This window comes from Camelus bactrianus, chromosome 16 (assembly GCF_048773025.1).
Source record: "Camelus bactrianus isolate YW-2024 breed Bactrian camel chromosome 16, ASM4877302v1, whole genome shotgun sequence".
Lineage (NCBI taxonomy): Eukaryota > Metazoa > Chordata > Mammalia > Artiodactyla > Camelidae > Camelus > Camelus bactrianus.
This window is the reverse complement of record NC_133554.1, coordinates 50,251,804-50,268,461: the sequence shown is the minus strand read 5'-3', so window position 1 is coordinate 50,268,461 and position 16,658 is coordinate 50,251,804. Positions and strand designations below refer to the sequence as shown.

The 16,658-nt window shown below is 38.2% G+C and overlaps 1 protein-coding gene and 1 pseudogene across 2 annotated transcripts in view; both read left to right on the top strand.

The window, feature by feature from the left end:
• The window catches only part of ABCA10 (ATP binding cassette subfamily A member 10), a 65,530-nt gene extending 57,448 nt beyond the window's left edge, over positions 1–8,082 (top strand). For both annotated transcript variants that reach the window (XM_010948620.3, XM_045511929.2), the window contains 10 exons: positions 341–458; positions 820–911; positions 1,163–1,338; positions 1,614–1,689; positions 1,760–1,854; positions 2,400–2,519; positions 2,714–2,854; positions 4,787–4,866; positions 6,934–6,989; positions 7,109–8,082. In XM_010948620.3, coding sequence (XP_010946922.2) covers positions 341–458; positions 820–911; positions 1,163–1,338; positions 1,614–1,689; positions 1,760–1,854; positions 2,400–2,519; positions 2,714–2,854; positions 4,787–4,866; positions 6,934–6,989; positions 7,109–7,207 — 1,053 coding nt within the window. In that variant the 3' untranslated portion in view covers positions 7,208–8,082. The remainder of the gene's footprint in view (positions 1–340; positions 459–819; positions 912–1,162; positions 1,339–1,613; positions 1,690–1,759; positions 1,855–2,399; positions 2,520–2,713; positions 2,855–4,786; positions 4,867–6,933; positions 6,990–7,108) is intronic.
• Positions 8,083–11,216: 3,134 nt separating this feature from the next.
• Positions 11,217–13,900, top strand: LOC105063962 (SKA complex subunit 1-like; annotated as a pseudogene).
• Positions 13,901–16,658: the final 2,758 nt, after the last annotated feature.

Here is a 16,658-nt window from a genome sequence, read left to right as displayed (position 1 = left end):
ATTGTAATGTCAAGATCTGTAAATAGCATATGAAAAAGAGCAAGTGAATTTACATTGTATGAAGATCAATAAGAAATGGACTAGAAATGGAATTAATGCAAAAGGCAAGGTTAGCATAACACAAAGGGGATATATTTGATTAGGAATTAGTTTTATAGGGAGTTGATAAAGAAGTCTTTATTTATAAACATACATTTGAGTATTTTATTTAAAAAGGGGGGCTGAATTATTATTGACAAAAATGTGGTTCAGGTCATACCCTGGGAAATAAAAGGTAGAACATGAGCACACAAAATATCTGACATTTAACAGGAAAATCATGCTTTCTTGTATTTTCCAGAAACCAGTAATAATGGCAAGCTGTTTACACAAGAAATATAAAGAGAAAAAGAAAAGTTGCTTTTCAAAAAGAAAGAAGACAGTAGCCATTCGGAATGTTTCCTTCTGTGTTAACAAAGGTTTGGATAATGTTTCCTCTATTAGAATATTCCTTATTCTCTAGTTTTAGGACTGTGAAGGGAATAATTTTCCATTCTTTGAGTCTGCTCATATCTCTTAATAAATGTGTAATTATAAAAATATCTGATGTCATCAGAGAAACATTTTTACTTTAAAATCCTGTCTCAAATCAAATGGTAGGAAAACCGATCTTGGATCAGGAAGATCAAATTATTGTGTAAATCCAAAGTCTTTCCATTAATGCTGTAATATAGAAAATTATGAAGGTGATGTTTGAAAATGTTACTTTGTTTCAAGAAAATATGATTTTAGGTTAGTGTACCTTTAAAGTACAAATATTGATAGTGAGCATTTTTCCAGGTGAAGTCTTGGGATTGCTGGGACATAATGGAGCTGGGAAAAGTACTTCTATTAAAATGATAACTGGAGAGACAGAACCAACCGCAGGAGTGGTAAGTGCATGTGAGAGAGCCAAACTCATGGCCAGAGGAAATTCCTTTTAAATATCAGTAGCCTCTTTATATTATTTCTATCAGCAAATCAAGTGATTTAAAAAAAAAAAGAAAAAATAGACGAAAGAATTTATAAAATGTCTCTTGCATGCTGAAAAAGATTGTAACTTAAGGGCCACTTTTATCTCCTTTAGAAGTGGGAGGAGAATGAGGGTGAAACCAGATGATCTGACATTCATTGTTCTGTGCAGGTGATTTTCCATGGCAGCAGTACATCTCTGAAGCAGCAAGATGACATCCTCAAGTTTTTGGGGTACTGTCCACAGGAGAATGCCTTGTGGCCAGATCTTACGGTGAAAGAACACCTGGAGTTATTCGCAGCAGTGAAAGGACTGGGCAAAGAGGATGCAGCTCTTCATATTTCAGGGTACAGAGAGAAGCTTCCTTCACACTGTAACTGTAGGAGGGAGGAATATAGAACTTACTCATTAAATATGGAAAGAATAGTATAAACAATGTCTTTCAGTTTCATGCAAATAAAATGATTGAAAACCTGAATAAGCCAAATCATAAGCCAGTTAGTATTTGTGACAGTGTTCATGATGCTTAATGTACTGTTTACAGATCAGCAGTGCTAGGGTTCTCTAACGTGTTTTAGGTGGGGACATGTTCCTCGTGCATAATCAGAACTGTTTCCTTCAGGTTGGTGGATGCACTCAAGCTGCAGGAGCAGCTGAAGCTCCCCGTGAAGGCTTTATCCGAGGGAGTAAAGCGAAAGGTAGGGGCGGGGCTGGGTGCTCCTCTGCGCACCCCCAGGTCGGTGCCAGACGCAGTTCCTCCCGTTCCAGCTGTGCTTCGCGCTGAGCCTCCTGGGAAACCCGTCGGTGGTGCTTCTGGACGAGCCGTCCACGGGGATGGACCCCGAGGGGCAGCTGCAGATGTGGTAAGAAGTCGTATCAAGTGTCAGAGTCAGTTGTATAAGTCTAAAGTGATTGCTCATTTATTTTTTACATTTGCCCCATTAACCTTTGAGTTTTATACCCTCTATTATTTAATTCAGTGAAGCTCAATGTGGTGCTCAGAAGTCCTCAAAGAAGGAAAAATAAATGTTTTAAGAATCAGTTGGACTTTTGAATGTATTAGGTTGAATTTTCTTTCTCTTACTACTCTTCCTCCTGACTCTTTCTTCTATTTTATTTTTCAGTTATTGAAAATCCTACAATGTGGTGTTTCTCTATACTTAAACTTTTTTAAACAAGCATTATTTTACTCACTATTTCCTAATCTTCTACTTTTGATTCTGTGAAACCTATTGATGTGGTAATATAACTACATAGCATACAATTTTTCTTCTTTCTCTCTAGAGCAAAGATTTCTTTTTCTTGTAACCTAATCTAAAGTTTTCTGTTTAGGCTTCATACTCATTCTCATAAATCTATTTTCCCAAATTACTTTCTAAGTGCAAACAATCCCTTATTTTATCTTTAGGCAGGCAATTCGGGCCATTGTTAGAAACACGGAGAGAGGTGCCCTTCTGACCACCCATTACATGGCAGAGGCCGAGGCCGTGTGTGACCGCGTGGCCATCCTGGTGTCTGGAAGGCTGAGGTGAGTGTCTATCGAGAGCCAGCACTTGACCCCCAAGTTCTTGGAGAGAAAGTTTCTGTTTATTCTGAACAGCTGATGCCTTTCAGCTCCCTGATCTATGATCGAGAACACCTTCCTCTGCCTCTGTACTTGAGGAAGAAATTAAGAAGATACGTGTTTTTTCTTTAATTAGTTCTTTCTCGTCCCTGAACTAGGTGTATTGGCTCTGTTCAACATCTGAAAAGCAAGTTTGGTAAAGATTATTTGCTAGAACTAAAAGTGAAGGAACCCACTCAGATGGAGCTTCTTCACACACACATTGTGAAGATTTTTCCACAGGCTGCCCGGCAGGAAAGGTAAAGGACATTTTTGGCTTGAGTGACAGGTATAAGAACTTTCCAGCATACATCACTTAGTGTTGTACATGTCTGGACAGGAAGAGAAAGCCTCAGCTGCTTGTTTATTACAAAACAAATTGTTTGGGGGTCACGAGGAAGTACAAAAGAAAGACAGCAATTGAAAAGTTATTTTCAGTGAGTCTTTCATACTGAGAAAATGTGGATAGATTGTGTGTGTGTATGTAAATGGTGGAATGACTTAGAAGTTAGGAAAAAAAGTACAGACAAACAACCATTGATTTAATGATTTTTTTAAACAGACAGCTGGAATTTCTATATGAATTTATAGCATTTTACCAAATATAAAATTGCACCAAGAGCTCAAACAGACTCAGATGCTTCAGAAAGATGAACTCTTTCCTAAATAAATTCATTATAAATCATTTGATCCTCCCTATGGTTCTTTTAAAATTATATGAAGTCAGTTATGAGTTAAGAGCAAGGATAACCAAACCCATGTGAATAGCAGAATGAGGTTGAATTTAATTGAAAGATACATAAAGTTTTCTCATATACTTCTTCTACTCAGTAAATAGACAAGGTTCTTATGGTGCTTGCAGTCTTTTTGAGGCAAGGATATTAAGCAATTGAAGATCCAAATGAATGAAGAAGTGACATTAGGTAGGACTTTGACTGAGCAGGGTTTGGCCAGTTGAATAATGGGGATGAGTCACTCTTCTGAGAAAACATCATGTGTAAAGAACTTAAGTCAAGAATAAACTCTATACATGCAAAGGATGGAAAGAAAGCTCACAGAGTTGATATAAAGATATATCCAAGTGAAGGTGCCAGTATACAAAGATGTGGGCCTATGGCTCAGAAGAAAAGAGACGAGTCATTGAGAGGTACAGTCTGTCAGTAAACAAAGTGGAACATCTTAAACATATAGATACAAGGCCATTAAGCTAGGAGAATGGATGAGGTCAAAAAGAGAGACGGAAAGGGGAGAGGGTCTAGGATGGACCCCACAAACCCTCAGTACTGAGAGTAGATTGAGGAAGAAAAGCCGGTGGGGGAAACTGCCACCACAGCATTAGCCATAACAACAAATACAAAATGGTGAAGCATGTCTGGAACAGCCCTGTCCAAGAGAATTTCTGTGGTGAGGGAAATGTCCTGTATATGTGCTGTCCAGTATAGCAGCCAATACCTGCATGTAGCTACTGAGCACTTCACATTTTGAATTTTACTTATTTTGGCTAATTTAAATTTAAATAGCCACATGTACCTAGTAGGTAACATATAAAACAGAGCAGTTCTAGAAAGTTAAAAGGAAAATCATAAAAGTGTGATTGTCTCAGAAGCTGAGAGAGAGTGTCTTAAGGAGGATGTGTGCATTTTTATTTAATGCTTTTGAGTAGTCTAGAAAATAAGGACTAAAGAATGTTTATTGAATTGTGCAGGTGGAGGTCCTGGATGAACTTATTTAGGGGAGGCTAGAGGTCAGGGAAGAACTTTTTTTAAATAGGAGACAGTTCAACCGGTTTTAATTTTTATAAGAGAAGTTGAAAGTTAAATGCAGAAAAGAAAATTTGATAAAACAGTTCCAGGGAGCACTGAAAGATTGGCTTTCAAGAGTAAGAAATATAACATAAAAGAAAGATATCACAGGCTGATTGTGAAATAGTATCAGAGCTATTTTTAAGAATTTATCTTTAAATTTATCAAAAAGAATTTATCTTGATCATTAAATTAGGAGCAACTAGATTTTTGTTGTTATCAAATTTATGAGTAAAGATAAATTATTTGGCTCATATTCATGCTTTATCAAATTAAACTACCTTTTTATTTAAGAAAACTTCGAAAAATTCTTTGATTATTTTAGTTATCACTTCCTTCTCAGTATTATAACATTGAAACACAGTAAATCTTACTCTTTACTCACCCCAGGTATTCCTCCATGACGGCGTATAAATTACCTATGGAAGATGTTCACCCTTTATCGCAGGCCTTTTCCAAATTAGAGGCAGGTAAGTTTAGATACACTTAAGACTTTATGTATTGTGTACATTTTTTATAACTTCAAGCAGAAAAATTATATAACTAGTCAAACCTTGGACAGTTTCCTAGAACAGGCTTAAGAATCGTGAAGGGAATGCATCGGTGGCCTTAGGCTTGGGTTTGCTCCACCTGATTCTCCCTCTGCTCACAAGGAAGCCCAAATAAATAAAATAAGTCAGAATGTTCTGTCCTGGTTCCAGTGCATATTACTGAAGGATGACTTTCTGCATGATATCCCAAACAACAGCAAGTTGAGCTTCTCATATCTCCATATTCATCAAAGTCAGAGGCACGAGGAGCAAGAATATGGAGCCAATGATTGAATCTAACTGCGCCGGCACTCTCTCTTACCCCACTGATCTGGTTGTTTACACTAGTGACATGGCTACATTGGAAAATACACAGGGATGAAATGTGGCAAGTCAGGATCGGAGAGGGGTTTCTGAACTAGTTCCAGAGACACTGACCAGAGCTCACACTGGGTATTTATGAGGCTATGACGTGTAAGAAACATGGGATTCGTTGAAAAGGAACCAGCATAGAGTATACTCTGCCATGGACTCATAAATATAGACTAAAGTAATACTCCACAGTTGATTTGGAGTCCAAAATATGCATATGCGAAGAATCAAAAGGCTAAATACTGAAACAGGACACAAGGAACCATTTAAAGAGGTTTACAGGTAATTTGTACATTAATGCATTGCTATTTTTTTTTTAAATAATCACAATTTTTTTACTTTTCCAACATTTGTTTTTTCCACATTCTGCAGAAAATAGAATGTATTCAGGCAATTGCTCTGAAACAAATGTCAAAAAAGTAAGAATCATATAAAGCACATTGTTGCAGAATATTCTGTGCCCTCCGTGGAAACATGATATTTTGTTTGAAATGATTAGATTCTGTAGGAAATCCATTTTCTCCAGGGTCCCCAATGCAGAATCCCTCTAGGCGTTGTACCATCCTTTCCAATATGTTTAATAAAGAATTTTATGTGGAGAAAAGATGGTGGAGGAAAGATAGCCTCTTCAGCAAGTGAAGTTAGGAAAGCTGGACAGCTGCGTGTAAACCATTGAAGTTAGAGCACTCCCTCACACCATACACAAAAAATAAACTCAAAATGCCTTAAAGACTTAAACATAAGACGCTACAAACATCCTAGAAGAAAACACAGGTGAAACATCCTCCGACATGAATCTTAGCAATGTTCTCCTAGGGCATTCTACCAAGGCAATAGAAATAAAAGCAAAAATAAACAAATGGAACCTAATTAAACTTACAAGCTTTTACACAGCAGAGGAAACTATGAAACAAAGGAAACAGAACCTACAGAGTGGGAGAAAATGTTTGCAAATGATGGGACTGACAATGGCTTAATTTCCAGAGTAAACAAACAGCTCATACAACTCAATAACAAACAAAAAACCCTAATCAAAAAATGGTACAAGATTACACTGTATAGCACAGGGAAATATACACAAAATGTTTTGATAACTCAGAGAAAAAAATGTGACAATGAGTGTGTATATGCCCATGAATGACTGAAAAATTGTGCTGAACACTGGAATTTGACACAACATTGTAAAGTGATTATAAATCAATAAAAAATGTTAAAAAAATGGACAGAAGACTTAAACATTTCTCCAGTGAAGACATGCAAATGGTCAATAGGCACATGAAAAAATGCTCAATATCGCTAACTTTAGAGAAATAGAAATAAAAACTACAGTGAGGTATCATCTCACACCAGTCAGAATGGCCATCATTAAAAAGTCCATAAACAGTAAATGCTGGAGAGGGTGTGGAGAGAAGGGAGCCCTCCTACACTGGGAGGAGGGAGTGTAGTTCGGTGCAGCCGTTGCTATCTTTGGATTAGCCATATTGGCCCTCTTCTTTAATTTATCCTTCAAGAAAATTTAATTACTTGGCCTGTATAGTATCTCATGGATTTGAAGTTGCTGCTTATGTTGCACATTTTGAAAATACTTTTGGTGAAAAATTTGTAAGCCACTGAAGTCAGTCCCTTTAAATGCAGTGAAACAGACCTTTGACGTGGAAGAATACAGTCTCTCTCAGGCTACCTTGGAACAGGTGAGTTTTCTTCAAACCCGTTAGCGTCATCTGGGTAACCTTTGTGTGAGCTCTGTGTGCATCTATCTTTCAGAAGTACCCTGACATTTTCATTTCCTTATTTATTTCCTCCTACTTAGGTGTTCTTAGAACTCTCCAAAGAGCAGGAGCTGGGAAATTTTGATGATGAAGTTGATACAACAGTTAGATGGAAACTCCTCCTGAAGGAAGAGCCTTAAAACCCTGAACCTCCTAATACTAGATTTTAGGTCTTACTACATTATTAGTTTCCATAATTCTGGAAGAATCTTTCATATTACTGCAGTTAATGAAACAAAACATTCAGTAGTTTAAGCATTCAATAATGATTTAAGGTTTTAAATGTTTTTTAAAATTTTAGAATGGAGGGAAGAGGCAAGGATAAGGAAAGGTAGCAGACAAAATTAACGTAACCAGACATATAGGAATCATTAATATAGGCCTATTTTGTGCTTAATATTAATTCAGAAACCACAGAATGTTAGACTAGTATTTTGTTGCTATCAATAAGGCTGACCACTGAGCACATTTTACAAATAAAACATTGTAGGCTTTTTAAAACCTAAACTTTAAATATATAAGCTTTTTAAATCATTTTTACATAAATCATTTTTAAATCATTATTTACTAAGTACCAACAATGTGACATGAACTGTCAGAAGATCTAGTAAGTTGATAGATGAAATTATGTGGTATAACATTTAGATATAATTATATATTCTGATTATAAAATAAACATATGCTCATTTTAGGGTATAAAAATTATGTGGATGAAGGTAACAGTAATCACCACAGTAAAACATCACAGTAAATATTTGGGCCTACCTGTATGTAATGTGCTTTTAAAGAGTACTTTTCCAAAGTTAATATCCCAGTGAGCATAGGAATTTTTTATATTTTTTCACTTAACATGCATGAACATTTCTCATGTCATTATAAACCTTTTGTGTTTTGTAATGGCTCCATCACATTCCTTTGATGTGCTATCATGGTTTTTATTTAACTTTTTACTGTTATCTGACATTTTGGTTACATGCAAATATATCTCTTATAAATAAAGCTGCGGTGGACTTCTCTTAAGTCTTCTTTGTTACAGTCTTAGGGTAAGTAGCTCACATATCAACTATTGGCCGTTTGCTGTATGAGATTTTGGTAACTTTGTTGTCTGATCCATAGAAAAATTCAGTGTCCATCATAAGCTTCTGAAACTCCCCCGAGAACTTTTAATCTCAGACTCATTCCTGACTCGGACTTCGCTTATTTGCTGAACTTACTCTCTGCTCTGCGGTCAGTTCCTTTATCTCTGCCTTGGCACTGATTTAAGGTAAAGCTTGGCTTCTTACCTTGATTCTTACAAACAGCTATTTCCACAGGTAATTTGTAAAAGAAGCAAGTCCTCCTAACTTGTAGGAATGCTTAAAATGCGAATAAAAATTTGACATATATTTCAAGCTGAATATTGTTTCATATACATTACACATTTTCTCATGAATAGAGTATGCCCTTGAAGATACAGAGAACTAAGACATCCTTAGTAGCCCTTGAAATACTGGACAAAGTTATATATAAGAACGTCAATGAACAGAAATGAAAATAAAACATCTAGCATTTGCAATTAACTCCACATTAATACAAATCAGTTGATGTAGGTGGGGGCAGAGGTGGCATGGGAGAATATTAGGGGGAGAGTTTGCTTCATATTTGTGATGGATTATCACAATTGGTCAAAAAGAAGAGCTCAGTAAAAAGTAATACCTTCTACTTTCTACAGATGTTCTCATTCCTGTCAAACAGAGATTGGCCGTGACCAAAAAATATGCAGCAAGGTTCTGTGATTTTTTTCTGATGCAGCTATTGGCCAGTGGACACTCAGCTATCAGATAAAAGCCCCTTCCTCTAGGAGATTTCTCTAGCTGCTTTGAGTAGGGCATCCTAGACTTTAACATTGTAAACTTCCTATTGCTATTAAAGTCATTCAACTCTGCCCAGTTTCTTTCCTTCTACCCTTAAAACTGCTTCTTTGCAGCTTTTGCCCATAGCCACAAAGAAGTCATAGTATGTCTACCAAGAAAACACAGTTTTAGAATAGGTAGAACATTTCCAGTGCTTTCAGCCGTTATGTCTTAACTAATTTCAAAATCTCCACATCCTTGGTGATTTCATATTTCACAAATCTCAATTCCTGGTAGTAATTTCTCTGTTCCTCGAGTTTCTCTGGTTGCAAGAAACAGATTCACACATGCTAACTCAGGTGAGGAGGGGTTTGTTGTGATCCAAGGCACATCCAAGGGTAAGAACAGGATTGAAAGAGCCTGCTTGGAAGTCCTTGTGGATTCAAGGCCGCCTCAGGAACGTCCGTGGGCCAGAGGTGGTGAAACGTCACTGGAGTGTTCTCAGCCCACGCCAGAGACCCGGCTCCTCGCTGTGCTCGTTGCCATGTGCAGTCTGTCTTCTTCCCCCAGGTGCGTGGCTCCAGCACCCAGTGCTCAGTCGGTCTTTTCTCACCCTCCCCCTTCTGCTTGCTCAGAGTTTTTGTTTACATCAACATTAACTTACCCAATGGCCTCCATTATCCCTTCGGCCTTATTGCCTCTCTCTGTGCGTACTTTTAGTTTCCTCTGTATTTCCCAGTTTAATTTCCAGAGAGCCAAAGTTTGTGATTTGCTTTGCCTCTATTTGAACTAAGACTTTTTTTTTACAACCAACAACATGTGGGTTAAATGTGCTGTGGTCTTGGGTCCATGATACAAATTATGGTCAGCCTTATATTAAGAACAGCCCTGGCCTCATCCCTCAGGAGAGCAGTTTCCCATGAGGGAGCTATGAAGCTGGTAAGAACCATGCTTATCATATTCAATAAAACCCATATAGAGTTTAACTCTCACATACAGTTTATTTCCTTTTACACAGACCCTCCTCCCATGGCAAATACCTGAAATTCTGGGTAAAATATGACAAAAACCACTTTAATACCATCAGAGCAGTAAGCTTCAGCTTGTATTACCTGTGGCCCAGCATCATAATGAGCCTGAATCTCAACCCCCAAACATGAGACTGGGATTTTTGTGGCCATGTGAGGATCTGAAAGTGGTTTATAGTCGATGAGAAGTGAAGACTTAGAACGATGATTGCGGTGTAAAGCCAGCTTCTACAAAAAAACTACCCAGGCTGGGACAGAGGACTTGATGTACAGTGCCCGCCATCTGGAGAAGCTGTTCCAGACAAGAGATGGAAAAAAAACTCTGAGCTATGCTTATGTGACAGCGCCACAAGAATTTATACTATCCATGTGGTCCAGGAAACCCACCTGACAAAGCTAGCCTGTACCATCAAATAGACAACAGATAACAAGCGGTGAGGACGTGGAGAACGGGAACACCTGTGCACTGCTGATGGGAATGTAACCTGGTGTAGCCACTAGGGAAACAGTACGGAGATTCCTCAAAAAGTTAGAACAATCATACGATCCCCACCAGTGGGTGTATTCCGAAGGAATTGAAAACAGGCTATTGGAAAGATACCTGCCCTCCCATGTTCATTGCAGCATTATTCACAGTAGCCAAGGTGTGGAAACCACTTCTAAGTGTCCTTTGGCAGATGAATGGATAAAGATCACAGTTGTGCACATGTGCATGCACATACACGCACACACACGAATATTATTCAACCACAAGAAAGCAGGGAATTCTGCCATTTGTTACAGTATAAATGGAACATAAGGATATACTAAGTAAAGTAAGTCAGAGAAAGACAACTGTATGAGCTCACTTATTATATAGAATCTAAAAAATTCAAACTCATAGAAACAGAGCAGTGGTTTCCAGGGGCAAAGGGTGTGGTGGGAGAAATGGGGAGATACTGGTCCAAGGGTATAAGCTTTCAGTTATAAGATGAATAGTTCTGGGGATCTAATGTTCAGCACAATGATTATAATGTTGTTAACATTATCGTATTATATACCTGAAAGTTGCTAAGAGTAAATTCTGAATGTTCTCAGCACAGAAAAGAAATGGTAATTATGTGATGTGATGGAGGTGTTAGCTAACTGATCATTTTGCAATATAGAAATGTGTCAAATCAACACTTCACATGCCTTAAACTTATACAATGTTGTATGTCAAATACATCTCAATAATGCTGGGAGGAAAAAAGCCTAACAATGACCTATGGAACATCTAGGAGGAACAGCAGGTCAAGCAAACAGCATCTATGCAAGCTGTGGCTTGTCCAGAAGTGGCAGGAGAAGCCACTGACACAGAAGCCACCCTGAAAGGAGAGCCAGAGGCAGCAGGAGCTGGTGGGTTGGCTGGAGGCAGAGCTCTTAGGTAGTTACTGACTTCCACATGTTTGCAACATGCAGCGTTTGAAGCAGAGCAGTGCAAAATGCTCATGGGATGAATATAGAAGCGAGTGCCCTGGGACATCTGGCAGGATGGCTCCGGATTACATTTTTAAAATACCAATAGTTACAAATAAAATGAATGGGCATTTATTACCCAGAAATTCTCATTGTCTCATTCCTTTCGATTTTTTTAATTTGCTGTAAAATATATGTATAACATAAAATTGGTTTGAAATAAACCAGACACAAGTATTGTAGGAATAGGAACACTTAATTAAATGTCTAGAATAGGCAAGTTCATGGAAGTGGAAAGAATGTTAGAGGTCAAAAGGGGCTAGTGGAGGGCTGAATGAGCAGTTATTGCTTAATAGTTACAGATTTCCTGTTTTGGATAATGAAACAGTTTTGGAGCTAGATAGTGATAATGGTTGCACAATACTGGGAATGTAATTAATGTCACTGAATTGTACACTTAAAATGATTAATTACAATGGCAATGTTAATCCACTTTTTAAAAATATATAATTTAAAATAATTATGACATTACACAAGACTGCTGTAAAAAGTCACATAGTGTATATCAGTCTAAAATTTGAAAATGTTTTTGCTTAGCTAATACATTTTTCTGTCATATACACAGGATAATAGCATATCTACTGTTAGGTAATTGTTTTATTTAACAACATACTATGAACATCACATCTTCCCAGTTGATTATGTATTTGTGTCATTGTTTGTAATGTCTGTTGTGTTATTTCAGTGTTTGGATGTACCAAAAATTTTTAGTTGAAAATTGATTGAAAGATATATAGGTTCTTTCTAAACTTTCCTGTTATAAACAGTGGTGCAACTAAGAATGTTGCATGCAGATCTTTGGCGATCCTCTGTTTAATCACTTGGAGTATATTCCGAGAAAGCCTGGCTCAAAGGTTCTGTGTGTGCGTACGCTTTCAACACAAGAATCTCCTAGGAGTTTCATCTGTACAGTGCAACCAGTTCCCTGACTTCACATGAAAGTCAGCTCCTCTAAAGCAGAGATCTCCCAAGAAAGGACGGAATTAGAAGCTGCAGGCAATTATGCTGAGTCAAGTGCCCATTTATATAATACCCTTACTCTGTCTACTAAAGTGAAAAAAAAAAACCCCAAACCAAAAAAGATAGCAGAAATACACATCTATACTGGAACTCAGAAAGGCCCTAGACTCTTATTATAACCCTCAAATAACTTTGTTAGCACCCCAAACAATTGTTTGCTAAACTAAAGGAAAATGCCAGGAGTCAGCAAATAATCACCTTGCCGATGCATGAACAACGTGGTCAGTGGAAAGTGAAGCAGAATTTGAAAACCCCTATTCTGTTCTCCCTCCTCAGTGGGGAGAGTCCTGACAGCATGATCAAACTAGGGGAAAGCCTGTTCTATCACCAAAGAGATGCGAGTGGTGGAAGAGATGGGAAGATGAGGAAGAAAATGTTCAGCTAAATGTTCATTCTGCCCAGGACCACTGTGTTATACTTTTCCTTCCTCAGAGCCAACTTGAGGGTCATACGGAGTAAAAAAAATTTTAGGAAGGACTTTGGTTACTCAGCTAAAGCCATCCCCAGGATGAGGTTACAATTTAAGTGAAAAGGGCCTTTGTTTTGAGGAATCTTATGTTTACTCATTTTAAGAGAGAAAGGCAGGGGAAGGCAAAGAGAAGGGTTAGCTTACCAACCCCCCAAAAAAGGGAAGAAAAGAAAAATGAAAAGGAAAAAGTTTTTTTTTTTTTTTTAAAGTAGCATTAGCCTTTGCTCCCAGACTTTATGAGAGGCATAGAGAACAGACTCCTTAGATCTGGAACAATTATGCTCTCATATTAATGACAAGATTGATAGTATTTTTTTTTTAAAGTCTGTTAGTAAGAAACTGTGGCCAAGAACTTACCTTGAAGACTGTATGAAATAAAATAGGAAATGAGATTGTTTTAGCAAATGAACTGCTAAATAAATTGGAATTGGAAGTTCAGTATTAAAAATTAACAGTTTACTCAAGGAACACTGACTCTGGAAGACAATTATAAAGATACGGAACATCTCAGGGAAAACAGTCCTCCCTTTTGCCTCAAGTAAGAGTAACCTAAACGTTCATTAAGGGAAGAGAAACTTGACCCAGATGAAGTAAAACTGAGGAATCTGCAGTGTCACAAAGAAGTTCCCCAAAGAACAAAGGAATATTGTACTAAAGAAAAGCCACATGTCACTTCTAACAAGTTCAGCGGTATTCCTGCATATATGAAATCTTGCTTAACCTGTTGTCAAATTAATGATGCTGTTAAAGAAATCAACAAGGCAGTAGTTGGTAAACAGAAGAGCCCGTATTAACTAAAAAAGTCTATGAGTTCTGTGGCCAGAAATCTCTTATCATGTATTTATTGATAAAGAAATAAAGGATACCAAAGGTCATTATTTTATAGTGGAAGCTGATGTAAAGGTGTTCACAGCTTTGAAGATTAACAAGAGGGCTCATGTGATACTGAATTTTTTATGACACTGACAGAGGCTATCAGAGATCTGAGCGGGAACACTTACCAATTATGTTACAACCTAAGGCGGTCGTGAACTTTTGAACTGATCATCAGGTTTAGAGACTGTTCCTATAATTTCCTTATGTGTGTGTATTTTTTTAGCTTTTTCTTTTTGTCTTATTTCTTATAAAATACACCATTTTGATGAAGCAGATATATTTTAAAATTTACTTCATTTGATCAAATATTGAGCCACCTACCCTATGAGCATCTGTGCATAATGCAACTAAAAAATGTTTATGTCTACTTTTTTGTGTTTAGTGGATAGCACTGCAGACTTAATAAGATGAGTACCAACATAGTACTGGAAGGAAGGGATCAAGAAGATAAGGAGAAGGATACCCAGGCCCTTTGGAATTAAAGGTCATTAGAGCTTAACTTCTATCAGTGGTGTTTCAGTCTTCAGGCCAACTTCTTGAAGTTGGATCTGGAGGCAGCTTATCCATCTGATTATTCTGTTTTTCCTAATGTCATTAGGGAAGAGCTTGCCTGAAAGGCATTCAGTATAAGCCAGACTGCAAACTTCAACCTGAACTGAAGTTGTAATGAAAGTCCTGAGACAGAAATGATAACGTGCGAGCAGGTTGATAGTAGCCACGTGAAATGAGTAGCTGGATTGTTAGAACTTGGCTATGTTTGTCTTCTGGGCCTGGGGAGACTGGTCTGCTTATGCTGCATCATCTGCTTGGCAGGTTTATCCCTGTAGCAGAGAAAAAAGTGTCTCACCAGGCCCTGTGGCCTGGTTAACACCATCACTGTGATAACCACACAGTACATTATGGACACTGCGTACAAGGGGAAAAAAAGTAACATTGACCTGATCAGTTGTCAAGAGCATCTGCAACAACTAACCATCATGCTGGGCAATCTAGATCTCTGTAATACGGGCCATTCATGGGAAAAATCACTGGTCTGTTGAGGAGAAATTGAACCTTAGTAGACCAACCAGCAAAGTTCTCTAAAGAAAGTAACACAATTAATTACAGAAACAGGGACGATCTTAAACAGAGTATTTAGATTTCTTAGTCGCCTTTGAAAGTGCTTGCTGAACTCACAACTATGTCCCCTTTTCCGGGGACAGCTTTGTCTCCACTTGGCAGGCTCACGGGATGGGCCTGTAGCAGCTGCGTCTGCCTCATGTGACTCCAAACTAAGGATACAACAGATTGGAGTGGGAGTGGTGCCAAATCCAGACAGGATCTTTTGAACTCTGTCCCAGAGGTGTGAGTGAATACCAACATACTGGCAGCTGGGGTAGCTCTGCAGAGAGATCTACAGACTCTTGGTGCTGAAATTTTGTCCTAGGGTAGTGCTGGTATAATCCTGATATTGGATCCTAGTCACTCTGGCCACAAATGGAGGTCTGTACATGTCCTTTGTAAAGCAGATGGGCAAAATACAGAGGCTGTAAGAGAAAAACATGCAAAAGGAGAAGAAATAGATGGCTAAAATTCCTGCTGCAGCTAAAATTCCAGAAAACTTGTGCTTAGCTCTAATAAGCTGCCAAACTGCTAAGTTCCAGTTGACTTGAAAGTTTCTTTATTTAGACAATGAGTCATGACCACATACTTTGTTTTACTTCAGTAAAACTTAGATATAATCGCAGATAGCCAACCCATCCAAAGTTCACCATCTTTCTGAACACAGGGAGAACACTCTACCATGTACTTGAAAGCATTACGTAGGATCTGGTGGACGAAATCAAGTTGGCCAGAAAGAAGAGGCATCAACTATCTCCACTTAGCAGTCCTCAGCCCATCAGGGGAGAGGCTTATTTCAGCCAGTAGCCACTTCCGCATATACACCATCAGTACTCGACCCTCTTAAGCTTCATCATAATTGCCTGACAATATGCCAATCTTGGTTAAACCTGTATGAGGGAGATGAATGTTGATAAAAGATACACATGAACAAAATCACTGGTCTCACTTTAAACGAATGACCATTGCCTTCAAGTGGCACCATAGTTCTGCCTGCCAACTCCACTCCATCCCCCTCTTCACTCTTTCACTGAATTGGATAACTAATTAAATGACTTAGTCCTATATATTGCTTCTGAGACTCTAACATCTCTTACCCCTTCTTTCGCTCTCAGCAGAAGACCTTTCTTTCCACTTGACTGTAAAAATGGAAGCGTTTAAAAGAGAATGTCTTCACAAGTTTTCACCACCTCAGCAACCAGCCAGGTTTCATTGTACCCATACACTCTGGCTTTCTCCTTGTTAGTGTGAATAAATAGCATTCCTCTCTGTGAGGCCAGCATCCGCACTGTGTGCCTGATCCCGTCATCAGCTCCTCCCCCCTTGGTTAAGAACATACTTTGTCAAATGCTCACCCCCACAAGGGCTCATAAGTGCTGCTGCTTAAGTGAAGTGGGAGAGTCATAGAATAGTAATTCAGATAACTTTGGGCCCCCACAAGAAACAGAGGAAAACAATGGCATAGTACACATGTAAAAACCCTACCATTATCACTCCTATGCCACATCTGTGTTTTTAACTAGCAATTAAAGCTCCATAAAATCATAGAAATCTCTTAAGTTTCCATCATCAGAGACTGAAGAAATGTGTGGGTTGATGGGAAGTTCTGCTTCCTCTTCCACAAAATTATTTACAGTCAATGAATACTTAGTTTTGGCAACTTATTTGCCAAACTCTTCTGGCACTCGGCCCTGTCTGAGTTCAATTTCCTTTTTTAAAACTACTGTTTTATTTATTTATTTTTTTACTGAAGTACATCCTTTAGTGT